Source organism: Colletotrichum karsti (assembly GCF_011947395.1).
Source record: "Colletotrichum karsti strain CkLH20 chromosome Unknown Scaffold14, whole genome shotgun sequence".
Taxonomy (NCBI): Eukaryota; Fungi; Ascomycota; class Sordariomycetes; order Glomerellales; family Glomerellaceae; genus Colletotrichum; species Colletotrichum karsti.
The window spans coordinates 509,991-532,749 of record NW_024065914.1 but is presented as its reverse complement, the minus strand read 5'-3'; the positions used below and the strand labels follow the sequence as shown (position 1 = coordinate 532,749).

General features: G+C 55.4%; 8 protein-coding genes across 8 annotated transcripts; 3 read left to right on the top strand and 5 right to left on the bottom strand.

Moving 5' to 3' along the window:
- Positions 1-461: 461 nt before the first annotated feature.
- Positions 462-2,355, bottom strand: CkaCkLH20_05103 (sugar transporter; the record flags this gene model as incomplete). The annotated part of the gene is made up of 4 exons (XM_038887822.1): positions 462-585; positions 708-1,193; positions 1,252-1,786; positions 1,845-2,355. 4 exons carry the CDS (start codon positions 2,353-2,355, stop codon positions 462-464), a joined length of 1,656 nt encoding a protein of 551 aa, XP_038746864.1.
- Positions 2,356-6,540: 4,185 nt separating this feature from the next.
- Positions 6,541-8,346, top strand: CkaCkLH20_05102 (uncharacterized protein; the record flags this gene model as incomplete). The annotated part of the gene is made up of 4 exons (XM_038887821.1): positions 6,541-6,866; positions 6,919-6,982; positions 7,045-8,213; positions 8,265-8,346. 4 exons carry the CDS (start codon positions 6,541-6,543, stop codon positions 8,344-8,346), a joined length of 1,641 nt encoding a protein of 546 aa, XP_038746863.1.
- Positions 8,347-8,625: 279 nt separating this feature from the next.
- CkaCkLH20_05101 (uncharacterized protein) lies at positions 8,626-10,458 on the bottom strand (the record flags this gene model as incomplete). Its single annotated transcript, XM_038887820.1, has 4 exons — positions 8,626-9,467; positions 9,575-9,642; positions 9,744-10,132; positions 10,192-10,458. The coding sequence occupies 4 exons, from the start codon at positions 10,456-10,458 to the stop codon at positions 8,626-8,628; spliced, it is 1,566 nt and encodes a 521-aa protein (XP_038746862.1).
- Positions 10,459-11,394: 936 nt separating this feature from the next.
- On the bottom strand, positions 11,395-13,235 carry CkaCkLH20_05100 (NCS1 nucleoside transporter; the record flags this gene model as incomplete). Its single annotated transcript, XM_038887819.1, has 3 exons — positions 11,395-12,732; positions 12,802-12,945; positions 13,005-13,235. The coding sequence occupies 3 exons, from the start codon at positions 13,233-13,235 to the stop codon at positions 11,395-11,397; spliced, it is 1,713 nt and encodes a 570-aa protein (XP_038746861.1).
- A 691-nt stretch (positions 13,236-13,926) lies between these two features.
- Positions 13,927-15,115, top strand: CkaCkLH20_05099 (2OG-Fe(II) oxygenase superfamily protein; the record flags this gene model as incomplete). Its single annotated transcript, XM_038887818.1, has 3 exons — positions 13,927-14,148; positions 14,208-14,370; positions 14,430-15,115. 3 exons carry the CDS (start codon positions 13,927-13,929, stop codon positions 15,113-15,115), a joined length of 1,071 nt encoding a protein of 356 aa, XP_038746860.1.
- Positions 15,116-15,198: 83 nt separating this feature from the next.
- Positions 15,199-16,730, bottom strand: CkaCkLH20_05098 (uncharacterized protein; the record flags this gene model as incomplete). The annotated part of the gene is made up of 2 exons (XM_038887817.1): positions 15,199-16,522; positions 16,639-16,730. 2 exons carry the CDS (start codon positions 16,728-16,730, stop codon positions 15,199-15,201), a joined length of 1,416 nt encoding a protein of 471 aa, XP_038746859.1.
- A 1,320-nt stretch (positions 16,731-18,050) lies between these two features.
- Positions 18,051-19,703, bottom strand: CkaCkLH20_05097 (YkgB; the record flags this gene model as incomplete). Its single annotated transcript, XM_038887816.1, has 3 exons — positions 18,051-18,389; positions 18,591-19,065; positions 19,312-19,703. The coding sequence occupies 3 exons, from the start codon at positions 19,701-19,703 to the stop codon at positions 18,051-18,053; spliced, it is 1,206 nt and encodes a 401-aa protein (XP_038746858.1).
- A 1,299-nt stretch (positions 19,704-21,002) lies between these two features.
- On the top strand, positions 21,003-22,526 carry CkaCkLH20_05096 (FAD binding domain-containing protein; the record flags this gene model as incomplete). Its single annotated transcript, XM_038887815.1, has 1 exon — positions 21,003-22,526. One exon carries the CDS (start codon positions 21,003-21,005, stop codon positions 22,524-22,526), a length of 1,524 nt encoding a protein of 507 aa, XP_038746857.1.
- Between the last annotated feature and the right edge of the window lie 233 nt (positions 22,527-22,759).

Here is a 22,759-nt window from a genome sequence, read left to right as displayed (position 1 = left end):
CCGTAATCCGATGATCCCGGCCCATGGCCCCACTTATTATCCGTGCCGGGCGCCGTGCACCGCCGGTCCACGCCGTTCGGTACCTTCGGATGTCATTGCTGTCTTAATACTTTTCGTCACTTCATTGCGACGCTCAACGTATTGCTCTAATGATCGCTCTCGGCCGTCGGTTATTTGCCCTTAGAAAGAAAGCATGCGGTCGGACACCCGTCACCCAAATGCTCACTCATCCTCGGATCCCATCAACATCCCGTGGCGACGTACTCAATCAGCAATTGCATTTCCATGATTGAAATGAAGAAAAATGTGTTCTTTCGAGTCCTCGTTTCATATTTGTGGGTCCAGGTTTACTGGTGTTTGCATTTCGCCTTGAAAATGGCTCACATTAGATGTCTATGACTTTCATTACTCTCCGTACATTACATGTCCACTGCCATCTTTTCACAGTGAAAGCCCTTGCTTTAGGCAAGGGTCTCCTTATTTCCTTCCTTCTCGTTAACTTCCATTTCGGCGTCAGGCGCTCTCTCACCCCGTCCAAACTTGAACATGTTCTTCATGTTCTCAGCGATGATTTCCCTCGTCGGCCTCTCAAACAAAGCGTCAATCTCTTCAAGAGTCTTGCTCTTTGTCTCGGGCATGCATATTAATATTCGAGGCTGTTAGCTTTACGTTCAAATGAAGTCCAAGATCGTGGGGTGTTGACATACTGGTAGAACCATCCCAAGATGGCGATGCCTCCGTAGAAGCCCAGAGTGAGGCCCGTGCGGGTCATGGCTTCCTGCATAGCAGTAAAGTTGTAGGTGACAATGAAAGAAGAAAGGAACAGAAGGCCAGAAGACGTGGTCATGCCGTAGGAACGGAGGTAGGTTGGGTAGACCTCAGAGGGGACAACCCAGGTAAGGCAAGCGTAGCAGCCGAAGAACATCATGTAAATGGCCAAACCAACAAGGTAGCAAGCAACTGCACCGGTAGTGTTTGTTGTGGTGGGGATCTGGTAGCTGGCGCCGATGATGATGAGACCGACGAAGAAACCGGGAAGCATGGTGTTGGCCCAGAAGCGACGACCGAACTTCTCCATGTACAAGACGGCAGGAATGGTACCAATGAGCAAAGAACCACCGCCGACAAGGGACATGTAAGTGGCCTTCTCGTCGTTGAAACCGATCTGCTGCATCAGAATCGACATGTAGTACCTGGTGCGTGCTGTTAGTCACGGTGCATCGCCGTTTTACTTGAGCGCCAGTAACTTACATGATAGCGTTGACACCAGTCAACTGACCAAGAAGAATCATGATGTTGGCGTAGATCAAAGCGCGGCGTGCACGAGGAACGGTGAAGAAGTCCATCCAAGGGAAGCGCTTGTTCTTCGCACCCTCCGCGACGACCTGCTTCTCGTCAAGGACAGAGACCTTCATAACGAAGAACTCCTCCCTGGCCTCGGGAGTAGAGGTACCGCGGATGCGCTTCCACACCTTGTAGGCTTCGAGCGTCTTGCCCTTGTGCATGAGGTAACGGGGGGACTCGGGCAGGAAGAGCATACCGGCCCACATGATAGACGAGAAGAGCAGGGAGGAGCCGAGAATCCAGCGCCAGTTGCCGGGAACGTGAAGGAACATGGCAGCAACAGCATAACCCAGAACCTCACCCAAGGCGATGTTCAACTGGTATAGCGAGACAACGTTACCACGGATGCGGCGCTCGGCAGTCTCGGCAACGTAAACGGGGACAGTACCACCCTCGAGACCGACACCCATGCCAAGAATGACACGAGCAGAGACAATCATGCCTGTGCAAGAGTCAGTCAGCGGTGGCTTCATGTTTCGATGGGGAGTACGACGGCTTACCAAAGTTCATGGCACCAGCGCAGAGAGCACCACCAATGGTGTAGAGAACGCAGGAGATGATGATGGACATCCTTCTTCCGAGGTATTCGTTGCAGGGACTGAGAATAAGGGCACCACCGACGGCACCAAGAGGCATAGCAGAGTTGACCAAGCTGTTCTGGCGGTCGCTAAGACCAAGATCCTTGGGGAGGAACAGGTTGGCGCCGGAAATCAGAGACTGATCAAGACCGGACAGGAGACCACCCATGGAGGCGAAGGCAACGATGAGCCAGGTGAAGTACTTGGTGTTCTTGAATTCGAGATCGAAAATGCCCTTCTTGATTCCACCTTCGGCTTCGATCTCGCGCTCCAAGCTGTCGATCAGAGCGTCAACCTCCCAGCCTCCGGCCGCCGCGACGGCAACGGCATCCTTCTCGTTGAGTCCGGGGAGGGCGTTTGTGAGGTTCTCGACGTGAGCCTCATTTTGGCTGTTCGGGTCGTGCTTGCCCGAAATCTTAGGAGCGAGCTGCATGGTGAAGGTTGCGCCCAGCTGCTGGCGTGATCTAAAGGATTTCCGGTTGGAGAAACTGCGGATCTGGGTAGGGCAGATGCCAAGCTCCAAGCTGATTGCGGCTCTGATAAGATCGTCCGGAATAAAAGAGACAGCTGCCAAGGGAGTCTAAAGGGGAGAAGACTTCGGGATGAACCAAGCTTTTAAACAACTACGCAGATCACACCAAGACGACCACGAGACCATAGTTCCGACAATCCCAACGTGGAACAACAACCAACCCGAGCAACGCATTGATCCAATGTGGATTCTCCTCCTCCGTTCGATACCTGTTTGTCTACACTCGACACCAACATCGTCATCCGAAATTTTTGTCTGGTGTTAGGGTGGAGAGACTGGAGAAGAACGGCCGAAGTAGGAGCGACATCATCCGCATTTCCAGGCCTCTTCTCCAGCGGAGGACCCCAGGAAACTGAGGTTACGCGTGCCTGGAGGGCGACCTGGGGCGTTCGGGGTTGCGGGCGCATGAGCTCTAATGCCCTTGGGGCTCCAGGTTCGAACGAGCTGCAGGTTTTCTGGCGTGTACGGAGATCAGGCCGCGTCGGTATTCCCATCTGACTCGCGACTCCACAACGGGCGAGGATAGCGTGTGTGCGAGACCCGCCCGAGGGGGATGGTTTGACCGAAAATTCTACCGCGAGGGCCGTCACCGCGTTCTGGATCCCGAGACTCGGTGACAGTCCGAACCATTCTCGCGTTCTTGCGGAAGCGTACGGAGACTCCGCGTGGAGAAGAAACAGAGTTGGACCATTTAAATCCTCTCCCTGGGGAAAAACGGTCGGGGAACGATGGGCTGACGTCAAACGAGAAAAATCTAGAAGGGCACATGGCCTCCTCGAGGTCGTGTTGTTGTTAGGAGACCTCCTGAGCCGGTGGGCAACAGACGAGACTTGTTGATGACAATTCTTTTTTTGCAGAGGAGTTTTTCTGCCAACCCCTGACGGGAACGTCCCCCCATTATTCCACCATGGAAACCGTCGTCTACCGGCACTTCAACCACGTGCTAGAAAACTTCTTCATTCACACGAGACATCGTTCCTGGGAACGCCACCGATATAGACCGCCTTGGCTACCCGCCATCTACCCGCTATTCCAGGTCCCGGTCCGGAACTGAATCCGCGCTCTTGGCTGGTGGCAGGAGATTTTCTGGCCGGCTTGGCGCTCCGTGAGGCGGCAGGGCTTTTAATCAAAATCCGAGCCGATCGTGCGATGCCGAGACGGCAGGCCAAGGACAAGTCCTCTAATATCGGCGGCTGTCACAGCAGGCAAAGGCCCTTGAAAACATGCGACGAGCAAACCGGTTCCCATGATTCTTTAATTATCTTTGGCAAACTTTTCCCTATTTTTTGTCTTAGGTTTCGGCTTATGGACAGGGCTTTCCCGGGCTTCATGTGGATCGGGGGAAATTTTGAAAGATTGCCAGGGAAGCGGACACGCGCCGGTCAGCCGATCGGTGATAGGGGATGGTTGTCGGTTTTTTCAAATGCACGTCAGGAGTCAGATTGGACTTGGCAAGCCGATCAGCTCATCAATGAAACCTCGATGCTCGTTCTCGGGAGTTGATTGTTTGGAAACCCCACTATGATTTCAAGGTGTGTGTAAATGATCAACAGCTCCAGTTGACAATCAACTCCTTTGACATCATACGGCATATGGAATTCTGCTTTGTGCTGTCTCGTGCTGTTCAATCCACAGAAGGGCCGTTTTCCCCTCATGAGTTTTAGCCCCCCGCAAGTAGCTGTACGGGGAACATGATGGGGCAATACAGCCAAATTGTGGTCCAGACATGTTATCTCATTGGTCCATTGCCCCTGTCATCAGTCTGTACGATCGGTACGCATCATTTTTGTATCATCGCGAAATATCCAGGCATGACATTCAACTCCGAAGTCTAACAGACGAGTGACTTTTCAGTGTGTATTGTTGTTGGTCTCATTTTCTCGAAGATCTTTTTGATAGCCGTTCTTAAATCAGATGAAAGAAATGAGTCATGGCGAACAGTTTTGAGACGGCATGGTCTTGAAATGACATTTTGACCGTGAGGAGAGAGTCCAAATATTTCTTCTTCGGAGCATCGATACTGCTACTATACGTTAAATATTTCCATAGTCAAACAAGGAGTTTAATTCGATAGTTTCATGTCGTTATGTTGAAGTTTGGAATATGTTGTAGAGACGAACGCTCTCACTCACCAGATGGTCCAGACAAGTGCTAAGACGTCTTCTCTCACGCACGGCAAACATTGAAGTGATGTGAAGTGTCACTCAAACGCTAAAACTTATGAATAAGCTCATTTACCATGTTCCCCGTGATTGATTGCTGGAATAATTGTGAGCTGGGCTGTGAGCATGAGAGCAGATAACTCAGGTCTTTAGCTTGCTGCCTTAGGAAGTCTTTAAGAGCAACAAAGTCAGCTGTTGGCCTTTTGACCCTCTTTCGATACTTCAATCCCGGGAAGTCGGATATCATTACGTCCTGCGGCGCCTCATGCCGGATCCGCGGTATCTCCATCTCATTGACTGGCCGGTCACTGCTTAGTTCCCCACGAGTATTTGACTCCTTGCCATTACTCCCTTTCGTCTCGACAACCGTGGCCTCCATAGCGTTAAGTTAGTTGGTGTTTCTCTCTAGTACTGACATTTGCGGGGATGCCAGATGAGAAAAGTTGCTGCCACAAGCAGTGCGATCCCCCTCCCCCGTTGTTTCCCCGGCGGCCCCCACAGCAACACCCTGTCGTGAGGCCCTGATATTCAAGCTCTATTTAAATCCATGTCGAGCTCCAATATGAAGCGAGTCCTTCGATCGGGCTCGATTGAAGAGTTTCATTGTCGGTTCAATTGCTTAAAGACTCCTCTCATCCGCGGCTTTTGAAATTCTGCCAGGCTTCACCCGAACTTGACAACGTTTCCCTTTTCAGATTTGTGAGAAAAGTACACAAAATGCCGATATGTCACCATGCGCTGAACACGTGCAGAAACAATGCACCGATGATGGCACTTGAGCAAAAGGCAACAGCGTAAAGTTGAATGTGACTGGTTTCTTGAAGTTGCTTTGCCAGGGCTGAAAACAATGCCGAGACTTTGACAACCCATCAGCCCCCGATAGCCTGTATTATGTTGATCCCGGGTCGATTTATATTTTCTTTCGGGGAACCCTCTTCGACAAAAGGAGTCATAATGTAGCTGCCAACTTTTTGAATCGCATCTCAAGCATATTTCGAGTGAATTGAAGAGCTCAGGTCCTTTCTACCCTTACGCCGAGTTCCGTCGGCAGCTGTCCCGGCGAAGTGGAGACCGCTGCCGGCCGGGCGAGATAGTTTTCCTATCTTTATCCGCAAAGATGCATGATCGATGATAGATTTCTGGCTCTCACTATTAAGATCTGGGAGCCGTTAAGTATTCATGGCATGGTGAACGTTTAGCATTAATAGGTTCGAAGCAGGAGACCGGCCAAGATTACCGTCGTTCTTCACTTCTACCGGCGAAATCGGCGAATGCCCATCAAACAGTGAAGCACTTCACTTAATTTTTCCAGTTTTTTTATGCAGTGCATAGCTTCACGAAGTCTTGGCGTTTATCAGAGACTCTGAACAATAAGGACGCTGGAGAGTTATCGGTCAACCGGCCCGGTGGAGTCCGGGGTCATGAGCCGACTTCATGACTGACTGTGCCGGGCTTTACCGGTGATCAGCAGCAAGGGTTGGATTATACCTACTTCTAGTGATATTCAACTGCCGGCTAGGACGGCAAATAGTGCAGCTTCGACTTACCTACCGCAGATCTCGCCCAATGGTTACACTGACGCGTTTTCCTTATCCGAGATGCAGGCCTAGCAGACAACCGCACATGACTGATCTAGCTGCACACAATACCCCGCGCGAGTGTTCTATCGCGCACTTCATCAGGTCAAATCGATCACCCCGCAATGCAAGCGCCGGGATGTACGAAATGGCCCCTCTTCATCTGCAGCTTGGTCTCCGCGAGAATGGGATGAGCGAGCAATGGTCGATGATATCCTGATATCGGGAGGATGAGGGCAGCCGGTTTTCACCGGATCGATGATCAGTATATAAGTCCCAATAGAAAGTAATGAGAGAGAAGAGATTACAACGATTACGCAACGACGACCAGTCCGGCACTCGACAGCATGCGGTTCTTCACATCAAGCGTGTTGGCGGCCAGTCTGCTGGCATTGTCATGGCCCAGACAAGTCTCCTCCGCAGCGGCGCTATCTCCATTCACGCAGGACTTGTTCGATGAGTCTATGGATTTCTTGGACAAGATTTACGATCCAGCAGCAGGCTACCTCTATTTCTTCTACTATCCCTTGGCGGCTGGAAAACATGAGACTCGCTCATCGGTTTGGTATGCAACTGGTTTGTTACAACGCAACGAGGGTGACGATGTGAAGGAGGCTGTGAAGATCATCAAGAACGTCATCGGAGACCAAAAGAAGATTCCGGGAGAGCAGTGGTAAGAGCCCTATCATTCTGAACTCTGATCATTATAACTGACATCGACTCAGGTTCGGAGACTACACTGTCTATCCTGAAGAGCCCACCGTTGGCACCGCGGCGTATCCTAAGAACGTAAGTACACTGGGGCTGAGATTCGTAATAGCCTGAAAGACTTACACTAAGACTTTTCATAGATCTTCAACTCATGGGACCCGAACTGGCGAGGCTTCATCGGCACCAACCTCATCGTCATCTACGAGGAATTCAAAGACCTTCTCCCAACAGACGTCCAGGACCTGATCCTCGAGAGCATGTACAACAACACCATCGGCGACAGCTACCGCGTGGGCGGCGTCGACGACGACGTCCTCTACCCAGCCTACAGCAACCCAGCCCTCATGCGCGCCGTCGCGACCGGCTGGACAGGCCGCATGCTCAACGAGTCCAACATGACAGCAGCCGGCGAGCTCTACGCCCAGGAAATCCTCGACCTCTTCGACCTCAACTCCACCCTCTCCGAGTTCAACAGCCCGACCTACGCCGGCGTGAGCCTCTACGCCCTCACGCTGTGGGCCAAGTACATGCCGCCGGACTCTTCCGTGATGGGCCGGCACGGGGCCCGGATGATCAAGGCCGTCTGGGACACGATCGGCGACGTGTACAACGCCAACCTCCGCAACGTCGCGGGGCCCTGGGACAGGACCTACGGCTTCGACATGAACCAGTACGTCGCCATCCTCAATATCTACATCTGGTCCCTCGTCGGCAAGGAGAAGGCCCCCGGGATCGCCCAGACCTGGAGCATGGCGCACGCCGACGACTTCGAGTACGCGCCGCTCATCGCCGTCCTCGCGCCCTTCCACGACGCGCTCGTGTCCGAGGAGGTCTTGGCGAAGTTGACGACGTTTCCCGGTGAACATATGTACGAGACGGCGGCTTTCTCGCCGCCGCATGATGCCGCGCCGAGGAACGTTACAGTGTGGCTTTCAGCCAACTTGACCATCGGGGCGGAGTCGTACGACGAGGATACTCTGGGTGGTCCGCGACAGGATTCTCTTCAGTGGTCCCCCGCCGTGGTGCAGTGGGCTAGAAGTGATGGGAGCGTTGGGTACATCGTACAGCACGGCACCGAGGAGGCCATGGACGTCGATGTAAGTCCCGGGCGCCTCGGCTTATCGTACCCTCGCGGGAATTCGAGCAGCGTCTTCACGTTCATTGTGAGCTCTAATCCCATCGGGGGAAAGAGGGATATCTCTGGCGTGGCAGACATCGAGGGCCTCAATATTACTGTTGGCGGCTCCGTCGATTTGGAGCCCGAAGTCAGCTTCTGCGGCCTCGTCGGCGGAACTTGTTCAGTTATTCAGTGAGTCAAACATGCAAAGGCAATACGCACGGAGATACTAACGCATATTAGCGGTTTCGAATTCTGGAACATCACCTACGTGATGCCTTCGAATACCACCGCAAGCCCAAGCATAACCTTCGAGATTGAGTAAGCAAGCCAGGTCAGCGAATGACCGCATTGAACGGCAGTAAGCTTGAAGATCTTGGTGCTGGGTTGATAGTGCTCCGTCTCCGCTTATTGCTAAGGCTTGCGATGATCTCTTCGTCTTGGAAGTTCAAAAGCCTTAATTGATATCAAATCTGCTCGAATCCTGCCACATATGGCCACGTAGAACATAATAAAAAGTCGTAAAATTCGTTCTCGTTTGTGATATAGTTTTCCCGTTCTACTCCGTGTTTCCGTTCCGCAGTTTCTTCTTTCGCCATCGTGTCTATGAGTCCCCGATCTGCCCATTTTCCCCTCGAACTGGGTTGCTTAGGCCTACATGTAGTGAAGACGTTCCCATTCCCTCCTCTGCGCGCAAGATAGCTTGACTGCTTTCCGGCCACTCCCAACTCGCCTCGGGAGGTGAAGAGTGCCTGAAGGTGGCCGACGGAAACCCCGCCTCGATATCGAAATCCGCAGACACGGGTGATATGTTGCCGCCAGGCAGGAGGGGCACCTCCCCGCTCGTCAATCTCCTGATGACCGCGAGAGACTGCGGCCTCAGGTTCATGCACTCGTCCCGCGGCATCAGCCTCTCGTGCCTCGTCGTCCACCGCCTCTCTTCGTAGGACAACTCGATCTCCATCGTCTTCATGATTCCCGAAGACGGTGGCTCCGACAACATCCCCCCGGCAGATGCTGATTTCCCCGGGTTCGTGTTGGCGCACGGCTCCAATCCGGGCGCAGATGACGAGGATGAACCCGAGCCTGACCGCAGTGGGAAGGCCCAGGAGGATCGATTTCGTGGCGGACCCGGTCTTGGCGGCTGTGAGTCCGGTCCTGATATTCGTGATTCGTAGGTGAAGTCGTCGAAACGCAGCCGAGGCATCTCCATCGCTGCCGGCGACTCGCTCCTCGACAGGGAGCTCGTGAAAAACTTTTTCGGCATCGTTTCGTTCGTTACGCTGATGTTCGGGAGAGATCTCGTTCTCCAAGGACCTCTATCGTCCTCTTGTTTTCCTTTCCCACACAAGTGCCTCACGAGAGGGGTGAGGCTCGGCGCGCAGGCGGCGGTGATGCCGATTCCGGGCTCGACGGTGCTCCAGATGGCGAAGTATGCAGTGTCGCCTGCCAAAGAGGAGAAGAATTAGTATGCGTTGTAAGGTCCATTGGTGACCTGTCAAGCCACCCATCGTCATTGACTTTGGAGGGGCAGATTGATGCGGGTGACGTACGAAGAAAGTTTTCCTCGCTCAGAACCGAGGGTACTGTTACCGCCCTGATAATCGTGGCGATACTTACTCTGCCAAAAAGTCAACTCATGTCAGTACATGGTTCACCAATCACCATCAAGCCGTTCGGCGGGAAGGTTAGGTGACGGCACAATCGGCACCCGATACATACATGGACGCGAAGCCTAACAGAAGTATAACCAGGACTTTGGTTTTGAGTCGGAGATCCAGAGACCAGACTATGAATAGCGACAGAATCCCGAACGTCCAGTCTGCGACGCAGTTAAGCGATGCCGCCGTGAAGGTGGTGCCCAGCACGATGTTTCTTCCAAAGCAGTGGCCCGGTGTGCGTGGTCCTTGGTCCCAGAATGTGTGCACCGGTCTGCATTGGAAGGCGATGAGGAATAGGTACAGAGCACCGAAAACGAGCGTCGAGAGGAGGAGTATACGCAGGATCCAGATGTGCGTCGGGACGATTGCGATGCGGAGGAGGAGTATGCCGACGCAGACTTTGAGTAGTATGGTCGTCAGGAGGTATAGGAGTTCGCCGGCGAAAAAATACTGTGAAGCCGAACATCAGTAACGCGAGGTGACAAGAGCACGGGATTTGAGTAGCATACCTGAAGAGCTGTCCGTCTGTCTGCTCGTGGGATTTCTGTTGCATCACGGCCCGTGCCGTAAACGACCCCCAAGATCTCCGTGATCAGGAACGTGGTGAATACGACCTGGAGCAAGCACAGGACCTTGTCGTCGGAGGAAAAAGCTCGCGTGATGAACACCTTCGAGTAGAGGCGCAGCGCAACCGCAACGGGAGTCAAGCGCAGGAAGAGAATGGCGACCGCAAGAACACGGTGAGGTCGGTTTGGATCGACGTCAACATCTACCATGCCGCAGTGAAAGCGGCTTCGTTAGGTATATTGTCGTGCGCAGTCTTGTTGTTCATATCCAGTGGCTGGATCACACTGACGACATGGCCGCCGGGCAGCAGAAACAACAAACCAGTCCAGTCCAGCTTGGAAGGAAACTCTCAGACAGACGCAAACAGAAGTCTGGAGCTCTGTGGAACAACAAGCTCCATAGCAAAAAAAGGGCCGGGACGATGGGAGCACGGTCATGCAGGAAGAGACGGCTGCGGGGGTCCGGCGGAACTTTAACAATACCAAGAGAGAAAAGAGTGTCAGGAAATCGGCACTTGTTGGAGTGAACCCCGGATCAACAGTGCTTGAGTCGCGAACGGAGTCAAACGAGGACTGGTAACAGGGTTAGCTTAGGCCAAAATACAGCTTCTGCAACAATCTGGCGGGTGGATGAAAGGGATGTTCCATGAAACAGAGAGGGCGGAATCCTTCCAGAAAGCTTCAGTATCGAACACCCGGGCAAGCTAGCGGCGCGAGCTCACATGTCTAACATCGCCCTAGAGAGTCGGTTTTCGTCCAATTTAGTAACCCAACTGCGCGTAAGACCGTCCGTCCATAGTTGTGGCTTGAGGTTGGCCCAATCGGCAGCTCGAGTCGTGAGAGCTAGGCTGAACTCTTGCTGTTTAGGTTTGTTTGCGTATCTATGCAAACGGCATAGCACGAGATCAAGCTCCAGCTGGTGCGAGTTGCTGATTATAGAAAAGTGACCGGTGGAAAGCAACCGTTCGACACGTATTGGACCACGCTGACCACGCTGAACGATAGAATGGTGAGGTACAGCCATTCCTCAAGATCTAAGACATTGATCTACTAGTCTTGTGCTCGCGTGGCTTGATATATGGGCAGATAGATTAGATACTACGATAACATGAACGACGGAAAAGGCAATGAGAAATGCCACCGGCGTCAGACGGGCTCGATCTTCTCCCCACCCACCCCTGAATTCTTCTCGTCGACGACGTCCACGTTCCCAGACCTCGTGGAGATGGCGTCCGGCTCAGCCACTCCACGAAGCACAGGAGCGTCGCCAAACGTGCCGAAATAATCCAAATCATCCACGGCCAGCCTGTCGGGCACCGGCCAGACGTGGTCTAGCGCCAGGTATATCAGGCCAGACACGAGGCAGCCCACGAACCACGACAGCTGATAGAGCCTCGTCCACCCGGCCCAGCTCTCGCCGGGCGCGACAGCCCGCTGCGCCAGACCCGGGACGAACAGCCAGGCCCCCAGCACCCAGGCGACGGCCGCGCGCCAGTTCCATCCCCCGGCGTACCAGTAGATGCTCCTCGCCGAGTCCCCGTACAGGTCGGTGAGCTTGACGGTGCGCCCGCGGACGAGGAAGTAGTCGGCGAACATGATGCCCATGAGCGGGCCGAGGAAGACGTTGAAGCTCCCGACGACCGTCAGGAAGCTACTGGCGCTGTTGAGCAGGGACCACGGCTGCATGACGAAGACAAAGACGATGGTGAAATACCCCCCGCGCCGCACCGTGAACCACCGCGGTAGCAGCGCCGCTAGGTCGATTCCGGCGACCACGCAGTTCGACGCGACGACCATGCCGAACTGCGACAGCACGAACGCGACGCTGGCGAACGCGACACCAGCACGGGCGCCGGGGTTGTCCTCGTTCGCCCGCACCGCGTCCAGGAAGGCGTACGGCTGCCACAGCAGCTTCCCCTCGTCGGGGTACAGCGTGGCCGCGCACGAGGTGCAGATGATGCCCGCGCAGGCGACGACGATGGTGCCCAGGGGCACCATGACGAGCTGCGCCAGGACCTGGTCGCCGGGCTTGCGCGCGTACCGGGTGTAGTCCGACTGCGACCACATGTGCGTGGCGATGCCGCCGATGTTGGCGGTGACCGCGGTCACGAAGGCCCAGCCCAGGTCCCCGCCCCTGGCCGGGTGGACGCCCGAGACCCTGGAGACGTCGGCGAGGAGGGCGCCGCCGCCGCCGGCGCGCACGGTGGACCAGATGAGGAGGGCGAAGACGGTGGTGGCGACGGTCGTCGAGGCGACGAGGAACGGCTTGCGGTAGTTCTCCGGGCTGAACCACATCAGAGGCAGGCAGAGGAGGAAGTAGACGACGAAGGCCACGAAGTCGCACGCCCTCATCGCACCATTGGCGAGCTCGGTGTCCAGGTCGAGAAAGGAGGGCCAGATGCACGTCAAAAGGACCTTGAGACACTGGCTACCGTACCACGTGTTTGTGGCGGTCCAGACAAAGGACAGGAAGACTCGGATGGCCTTCACGAATCGTTAGTCGGTATGTCAAACAACACCCCCGTAGTGCGGAGCCTCAAGATGGAATCATACCATTGGGAAAAGGTAGCCCCAGATACCCCAATTCTGCTTCATCCAGAGAGGGAAACCTATGTGCCATTTTGCGCCTGGGTGACCACCCGCTAGGCAAAGAAGACCAGCGAAACTGTGAGCTACGACGATGGCAATCATCGATTGCTGTTGGTTGGTCAGCGGGTGTAAGTTGACGGTAGACGCTCATACTCGGATCGGCTTACCCAGACGTTAAGCCCAAGAGAAATCAGAGAAGAGCCTGTAGTCCATCCGCCGACGTTGAAAGACCCGGTGACCATCCAAAGCCCAACAAATTCCCACGGCCCATAGGTCCGGCGAGACGGAGGCAACGGCCTGGTGTCTTTGTTGACATAGATGTCCACATTGGTGTCGGTGTCCCGGTTGACCTCGATTCTCCGCACCAACCGGCTCGCCAGGGGTGTCTTGGTCGCCATTGCTGCAGATCTTCGTTGGCGGATCGTCTCAAAGCACCTCAAGTCAGACGGGGGTAGACGGCACGCTCTTTTAGATCCAAGTTGCACACGCCATCGGGGATATCATTCTTATAGAAGACGTGGCATTTCGGGATAGAGAAACTCGAGTATCTGGAATCGATAAGAGACGTCCTTACACAACGCCTGCACGCCGAGTCTGCGCAGTACTTAGACACCGATCTTGATAAGAGCTGCTTCGTCGGCTTCGAAAAATGTCAAGATAGAAGAGCGGATCTTTTTCGCTCGGTAGATTCGAACCCCTGATACATGTGGGCCTCTCACATTCACTCCATTGTCCAATGAGAAAGGACGACTTCGTCCAGTTGACCAGTTTTGCAGTTTACCAGTCCCGCTCCCCGCGATAGCATCAGATCCTCCGCGGTGGCCCCGCGATATGATGACCGCGGCGTGCTGCATGCAGTTTAACAGTTTTACCTGGACGGATGAAAGCTGGAATCGGGAATCATTCCAGGTGGCTGTTTGTAGTTTCCGTGGCTTTGTTTGCGATCTATAAACGGGAGACTTAAGACCAACATGAACGTCCATGTATGTCCCTGATGAGGGAAACTGGGACAGAAGTACCTAGCTCTAACACGCGAATACTCGCATTGAAATTGCCCCCTCGTCCAGCCGTCCAAGCCCGTCTTCCGAGATGTCCCAAACCGCAACCCTTTCTCAGCCCGAGAAACGGACCGTCACCCTGCAGAACGGCACCGTCTTCAGTTTCAACTCCAACACCGCCACGAGTCTCGAGAAGATCCCCGTCATCGATGCGTCGGGTATCTGGAGCGACGACATCAAAGAGCGGAAGGCCGTCGCGGAGCAGATCAGAGAAGCCTCGAAGAACATCGGCTTCTTCTACCTCATCAACCATGTTCGTATATCTCGGAATCGTGCTCACAAACTCAACCCGTTTTGACTTGCCGTGCCCAGGGCATCGATCAGAGGTTCGCCGACAACACCATGAACGAAGCGAAACGCTTCTTCGCTCTGCCAGAGGAGAAGAAGATGGAAGTCTTCACCGGGCTCGTCCCCAACGAGTACGTGGGTTTCCATCCCATGGAGTGCTACAACCGAAACGGCTGGAAGCACCAAGGTAAGCCTAACCGTCTCACATAATCGCCTTCCGCACGTCAACTAATCCGAGGGGAAAAGACCTGAGCGAAGCGTTCAACTGGGCGTACGACGCGCGAGAAGACCCCGAGGCGGTGGACAAGGACGAAAAGTCCGTCAGCATCTGGCCGTCCGACCTCCCGGGCTTCCGCGAGAACCTCTACGCCTACCACACGGAGCTCCTCCGCCTCTCGCGCCGGCTGACCCGCATCTTCGCCCTCGCCCTGCGCCTGCCGGAGGACTACTTCGACCAGTACGTCAAGAGGCCTGAGGCGGGCATGCGCATCCTGCACTACCCGGAGCAGAAGCACTCGGTCGACGACCAGAACGGGATCGGCGCGCACACGGACGTCGAGTGCTTCACCATCGTGACCCAGGACGCCTCGGGCGGGCTGGAGGTGCTCGGCAAGACGGGCAACTGGGTCAGGGCGGAGCCGATCCCCGGCTCGTTCGTGGTGAACATCGCGGACTGCTTCATGCGGCAGACGAACGACTTCTTCGTCTCGACGATCCACAGGGTCATCAACAAGAGCGGGAACGAGAGGTATTCGGCGCCGTTCTTTTTCGGGTTCGATAGGCAGAAGGTGCTGGAGCCCGTGCCGACGTGCGTGAGCGATGAGAACCCGATGAAGTATCCCATCATGACCGGAGGCGAGTACTATCAGTGGCGGACGAATAAGCAGAAGCAGACGAACACGAGGAATTCAAAGGCGGACCGGGAGGGTTGAATACATATGTAATCGTATAATGGTTCCTAATCTAATCAGTCTGTCATCGCTTTTCCAAATCGAGAGCGCTTGATAGAAACCTTTTACTCCGGTTCCTGTATTGAACCATAAGGCCAGGTGAAGCTGTCCAAGAGATTTGTCGAGAAGATATCTGCTCCCTCGCGATTCGACTCGTTGAGTATCGTGTCCAAGTATGGCGACCAGCCCAACTGCATGTGGCTTACGGTCTCCAAGGACATCTCTTCAGTCGACTGAGACACGTGCTCATCCAAGTCCGCCAGTCTCGAAGTCAGCCGCTGCTTGGCGGCGACGGCGGCGTTATTGAAGCTCTCCAGATTTCCCAAGAACCGAATCATCGACACGAGGACCTCCCTAAAAGTCTCGTACTCCAGCTCCGACAGCCTGTGCTTCACGGCGACGCTGACGAGCATGTGTCCGACGCCTGCCAGCTGCTGGACGAGCGGGGACCCGACGGCGCGCACGTACTCGATCGGTATCGTCACCATGTTGTCCATCATGTTGCGCGCGGTCTGGAACGCGGAGTGCAGGCTGTCGTCGCTCGAGACGGACGAGATCATGCGCGCCAGGTGGATCGTGCAGAGTATGTTGGAGGCCTGGAACCCGCAGCGGTTTCTCCCGTTGTCGGCCGACCGCGTGGTGGCGGTGCCGAACTGCGGGAGCAGCTCGGCCTGGATCTTGGACAGCGTCTGCGAGATGGCCTGGGACGTGTTGTGGATCTGGCGGTCCTGGAGGATGGACCTGCGGTCGCGGTTCTTGGCCCTGAACTCGGATATCGCGTGTTCGAGGACGCGGTACAGATCCGTCGTCAGGTTCCACCCCTCGAACCAGTTCTCGAACTTGCCGTCTCGGCCGGGGATGAAGGCCGGGTGGTGAATCCCGCAGGGGTAGCCAACGTCGGAGTGAGCCTCGGGGCAACGCACGAGGCTTCCCAGGACGCAGGCGGTGTGCACCTCTAGTCGGTACATGGCCCACCAAAGGCGACGTCTGACTTCTCTGTCGCAGTCTGTTGTGTCGAGTGGCCATCTTGACTCATCATGCAAGCCAAACTGCGCGCACAAGCCGTGGTAAAGGGCGAGATATTTGTGCACCATGGCCGTGTTTCCTTCTTGCGCTCCGAGCAACGCCAAAAAACCGTAGGACCGGATGACATTGATGTTCGGCCCGTCAAAATCAGTGTCCGTCAGACGGACAGCTTCTTTAAGATAGTCTTGTGAGAGGCCTGCGCTCTCTGAGGGAGCCGTGTCATCGGTGAAAAGAGCGCGGTTGCCGACGTGTTGAGCACTCAACGCGCACATGCAGATGAGGCTCATGTAGTCGGATGGAGTCGCCGGGAACGTCCCATCTCTCCAGCCGACCCATAGTTCTCTTTCGCAGAAGAAAGGAAACCTGAAAGAATCATCAGTCATCAATCGTGATCGACGAAAGCAAAGCGGCTACTTCTCACGTCGGATGGATGGTGTCGAGGTAGACGTCAAGCAGCGCGGTGACAATCTTCCGATTACCGAGCCGTGCTGTCGAGCTCTCGTGTGTCGTATTCCTCGTCGACCCTCGCGGTTTCGTCCCTCGTTTCTTGGGCTGGCGGTGATGCGTGCAGTCTTGGCTGTATTCTATGCATGTCAAGCACGACTGCTTCCCGGGCTCTTGGTTCTCGGACGGTGCAGTTCGGCACTTGATACCCCGTTTATGGCAAAAGTCGCAAGCTTGGGTGATGCGCCTAGCCTTTGGTTGCGGGATTGAGCTATTCATCGCACACGTTGCGTGTTTGCGGCGATGTCAATGTGAATAGCCATCAAGAAACGACATAATGTTTGAAAGTGAGGGAGAATGAATCGTCACCAAGGACCCTGTGTCCAGGATGTCATGTCATACGGAATGTTTTTTCGAAAGGAAGAAATTGCTAAGCGGTACCGTTTCATTCAAGGAGCGTACCTTACGGTACTTCGTACCTAAGCACAAATAGCGAGACCGAACCAACAGGGATGTTGGGTCGGTTAGGGCGTATTCTCCGCCTAGGATTGGTCTTCTAACGATCCCTAGAGACTTCTCTATTGCTGGTGTAGATATCCGTAATTGCCGGCCGCGACCTCAATCTTGGCCAATCCGTGCGGGCTCATGGCGACCCTCACAGCACGCAGCTTGAAACCTTGACAGGGAAATATATTCCGCCAACACGATGAACGTGTTTGGAGTGTCAGCACTAATCAACAATTCTGCCGACATGTAAGGGCCTTAGGAATGATATGTTGGTATGATGTTGTTTTACGATTGACGGGGCCAGGACTGGTCTTTAGCGCGTGAGTGAATGAATGATTCACGATGAGAGCCATACCTATGAGATCATTATGGTAGCTGAAAACTTACGTGCCTTAATCTTTTAAATGCAGATGAAATAATAATGATGATATCCTTTCAGAACATTTCTATTTCTCAAAAGACAATCAGCATCCTGCACCTTCCAATCCAACAATAGCTCACTAACTCAAACATCGAGTCGTACATCTATCTCACAGGTCATTTCAGGCTTACGCTATTTTCCTGAGCTTGCGTGAGCCTGTAGAAGTCGGCTGCCCTAGTCATGACTCGATGAGCCCGAATAGAGGGTTCGAATCTACAGAGTTCATCTGATGCGGCACACACCGTTGAACATAGGCTGAAGTCAATCGGCCAGTCAGACACTGCTCTTCTTAAGGCGACACATCGGATGGATTCCCTAGCTTCATCACTTCTTTCTATCGAAAAGGAATCTCTAGATGGATTTGTGCAAACTTTATTCCACTATGAGTGATCACCGAATCCCAAGTTTATTCGATACCGCATACCAACGCCGACGCTACCAAATATAGACTGGGATATGATACATCACAGGAAACGCGCTGTACCCGGGGTCCATCTCACAAGTTCGATCTCGCCTGATCTATTCATCCCAGATGGTCGCGACAACAGCGCCCGTGAGCTGAACCTGCCCGACCTTGCCGCCTTCGGCCTCGGGGACGATCTTGCCCGACGCCAGGTCGCGCTTCCAGATGACGACGGTGCGGTTGTTCTGGTGCCCGACGGCGATGAGATCGCCCGCCTTGTTGATGGAGAACTGCCGCGGCGACCACCCGCCGGACGGCGCCAGCTGCACCAGCTCCAGGGTCCCGTCCTCCTTGATGGCGAAGGTGGACATGGTGTCCGAGGGCCCGGAGCCGAGGATCGGGGAGTCGCGGAAGGAGACGTCGCGGTTGGAGACGATGAGGAACTTCTGGTCGGGCTGTTTACCGAGAGAAAAGAGAGAGCGTGTTAGTCAAGATCCTGGACGAAATTACAAATTCGGATGCAGAATACGACCGGGTCAAATTAAAATAGCCACCCCCAAGAAAGCCAAAAATGTGGTTTTTGGGGAATTCGGTACGGCAAACAAAACAAGACCCAGGCAGTGATCTGCAGAAGCGCACGATGGGGGAAAACTCACGGTCATGGCAATCTCGCTCGTAGGCGCCTTCGTCGCGGGAAGGTCGGCGTTGATGGCGGGGATGGAGAAGACCTTGGTAAACGCCAGGCCGGTCTCCTTGTACTCGACCTTGTACGAGTAGATGTTCTGGTCGAGCTCGCCGTTGAAGTAGAAGAAGACGTCGCCGTTGGCGGCGGTGCGGAAGACGCCGTGGCGGGGCCCGACGCCGGGCCCGGTGACGAGGCCCGGGATCTCCTTGAGCGGCGCCACGGCCCCTTCGTCGTACGTGTACACCCGGACGACGTCGCCGCCCAGGTCCGCCAGCAGCACGTACTGGCCCTTGGGGTCGTTGATGACGTGGTGCAGGTAGCTCGCGTCCTGGCGCGAGGCGACGGGCCCGGTCTGGTTCAGCGTCGGGAAGAACTCCTGAAGGGGACCGGTGCCCGGGAGGGCGCCCTTGTCGCCGAGGGCGAAGACGGCCGCCGCGCTTCGGTTGCTGCCGAGCAGATTGTGAGCTTGAATCCTTTACTTTTGTTGTTTCCGTTCTAGTCTTTGGGGGGGCAGGTGGATAAGGACGATGGTCTAGAATTTCTGGAGAACGGGGGGATTCTTGTTGCCGATCGGCCGGGGTTGGATAAAGGGACGGACGAAATATCGTCCCATTCCCAGACGATAACAGCTCGGAAAACGACGCATCTCGGAGGAACAACGTGGGATAAAGAAGAAGAAAAAAACCACTCACTATGAAGCAGAGACATAACCCCGGACGCCAGAGGGCGTGGTGACGATCTCGCCAGCGACGCCGCTAAAGGGAGCCGAGACGCGGGCGATGCGGGTCAGGGCGCCTCCCTCCCCGATGGAGAAGGAGTTTAAGGAGCCGTTGGGCACCGAGTTGGAACCCCGGTCGAGGCAGTACAGGACCCTGTTGGCGCCGTCGAGGGTGAGCCACGAGGGGTTGACATCGCACTCGGCCGTCTTGCTGGCGACGGAAAAGCTGTAGTTGCCGCCGGCGGTTCCGGTCAGCGACAGCGTCGTGACATTTCCGCCCGAGTCGGCCGCGTAGAGGGTGACGGCGCTCGAGGTGGCCCAGAGGGCGGAACCTGCCAAGAAGTTCTTCAACGGAGAAGTGCGCATGGCTTCAGTTGGGGACGGCGGAGGATATGAAGCCGATGTGGTGGTGGTGGTGGTGGTGTAAGCCGATTAGAGACTTTGAGGAATGACAGAAATGCGCTCCAAACGAAGTAAAAGGATTCGTGGAATGAGCGGGACCCGGTGATACTTGAAGTAAATCAGGTAGGTCGGCGCAATCAAACCTGCAGTGGGTAGTCCGAGAAGGATCAGAGTCCGACAAGCGAGAAGAAACGAATGGATAGTGGATTTGAGTCCTGTCTGAAAAGAGTGATGTGATCTGAAGATCTGATAACCGCTGGTCTGCCGGGTGGGACAACTCTCCCTTCAGCCTCGTAGACACGATCGTGGGGATTCAGAACTTGTAATATACTATGAGCACAACTGCCATTACTAATGACCACGATTCTTAGCGAGACCGAATAGAGGTTCCCAAGGAGTCGGTAATGGCGGAAATTTGAAAGGGGCCCCGGATTTGTAAACTCCATGACTCGGTTTAAATACTAATAGACAGATCTCACCAGTTGTAGCATGAGCCAAGACTTTTGTCGACCATCGTGACCCATGGAGTGAAGCGTCTCTCCTAACTCCTAACTGCCCTGATGGGGGCCAGATGGTTTTCTCTCCCCTTACTACGAAAAGCATTGCGCCTTTTCACACCTCAATGTGACAATGATCTAAACCTTAAAAGACGGCCGCCGGGGAGGTCGGTAGTACCGAAAAAGGGGACGGACTCCGGTGTGTTCCAGCAGTACGGACCCGGCACGGAGGAATCCATGCAAGGATCGGCCTGTTTCATGGGGCGAATCACCCGGACAAGGTTTTACAGATTGAGTAGGTCAGAGGCTGAGCAGGTCAGCGCCAAGCCGTAAGAGGAACCAGGTTGATTGATATGATTAAACTTGGGTTATCCGAACCCGTCCCTGACTCTCTCTGGCTAACCGCAGCTAGGTCTGCTCATTATGACGGGGGGCCAGCGTGGGGGCTCGCCAAGGTGTGATGGATGGCCCTAGCAGCAAAAAGACATCTCTCACATATTAACCTTTTCCAACGGATATCGAGCATAAGGCGACTGTTCTACCGAGAACCCCGAAGTTGCCAATCATCTCGAGAGAGACTCTTATGGGTCTGATCCATAACTGCCCCTATGAGCCCATCTATTATAAGATGAACCCGTCCGTGATCACAGAGCCCCAATGTTCTTGATGTCTCCTCACTTCAAGCCTCACAGCTCGAACTCCCATCTGGCCTCTACATTCGTTTCTTATCACCGGGCTGTATAAACTTGTACATACCAAAACAGCCATGGATTCTACACGCTCTTTTGGACGCTTCGTCGTCGCTTCGCTCTTTTACCTCGCTCCCGCCCTCGTCGGCGCCCAGGACAGCGCGGCCAAGGGCGTCGCCCTCCAGTCCTGCCTCAACACCGCCGGCGTCCGCAACATCATCAGCACCGACGCCACCTGGGCCGACGAGACCGTCGGCTTCCAGAAGCGCATCAAGGTCGACCCGGCCGCCATCTCGTTCCCGGAGAACAAGGACCAAGTCGCCCTCTCCCTCGACTGCGCGCGCAACGCCTCGGCCAAGGCCACCGCCCTCGGGGCTCACCACTCCTTCCAGGCCTACGGCTTCGGCGACCCGGGCAGCCTCGTCATCAGCATGGCCGCCTTCAACTCCGTCTCCTACGACGAGGCCACCCAGCGCGTCACCTACGGCGGCGGCTCCCACGTCGGCCCCGTCCTGAAGCACCTCTGGGACACCGCCGGCCGCCACTTCCCCCACGTCCGCGGCGCCCACGTCGGCCTCGCCGGCTCCAGCATCGGAGGCGGCTACGGCTCCAGCTCCCGCCACCTCGGCACCCCCATGGACAACCTCGAGTCCGTCGAGTACATGCTCTACAACGGCACCGTCGTCAACGCCGGCAAGGGCTCCGACCTCTTCTGGGCCGCCCAGGGCGCCGGCGCCTCGTACGGCATCCTCCTCTCCGTCACCACGAACACCCACAAGCCCCTCTTCGACAAGGCCGTCAACTTCACCCTCTCCATCGGCAACGTCGACGTCGACGCCGCCGCCAAGGCCCTGGTCGCCGTCCAGGACTACTCCCTCAGCAAGGACTGCCCCGACGAGCTCGCCCTCCGCTGGAGCCTGAGCGCCCCTCCCTACTCCGGGACCGGCTACTTCTACGGCGACCCGGCCCGGTTCGACGCCGTCATCGCGCCCCTCGTCTCCTCCCTCAACGCCATCGCCCCCAACGCCACCGTCGTCCAGAAGACCGAGCTGCCCTTCTGGGACATGGAGGTCGCCGTCGCCGGCGCCGGCATGAACCAGCCCGAGGGCGGCTCCCTCGGCGGCCGCTCCTTCTACACCCAGGCCCTGACCACCACCACCGACCACCCCCTCACCGTCGAGCAGGCCAAGATCCTCTTCGAGAGCACCACCCTGGCCTTCAACCGCACCGACCTCCGCAAGTCCGGCTTCCTCGACCTCTGGGGCGGCGTCTCCCGCGACATCTCCGACGCCGACACCGCCTACGCCCACGGCAAGAACCTCTGGCTCATCCGCTGGGAGGCCAACTCCGTCGACGTCAACAACTACCCGGCCGACGGACCCGCCTACATGAAGAGCCTCATCAAGCCCTTCGAGGACGCCCTGGTCGCCGGCGGCGCCCCCCTCCGCGGCTTCGTCAACTACGCCGACACCGAGCTCACCGAGGCCGAGTGGAGCGCCCGTCTCTACGGAGCCAACTTTGACCGTCTCAAGCAGATCAAGGCCGCCGTCGACCCCGAGGGTGTCTTTACCAACCACAAGCAGGCCATTCCTCTTCCTTGAGCATGATAGTTGAGGGGCGGATACTAAACGGAAAATGGGAAAAAATGAAACATCTTAAAGCCGGTTGGAATTACCTAGGCTAGATCAGCGAATTGAAACTTTTTTCTTTCTTAAAATAGGCCCGGACGGTGTGACCGGGCTGTTCCGCACCAAGGATAACTCCGATGTCATGGTTTTTTTTGCGAAACCGAATGCATGATGACAGTCCCAAATACGTGATCTCTCGTGAAACT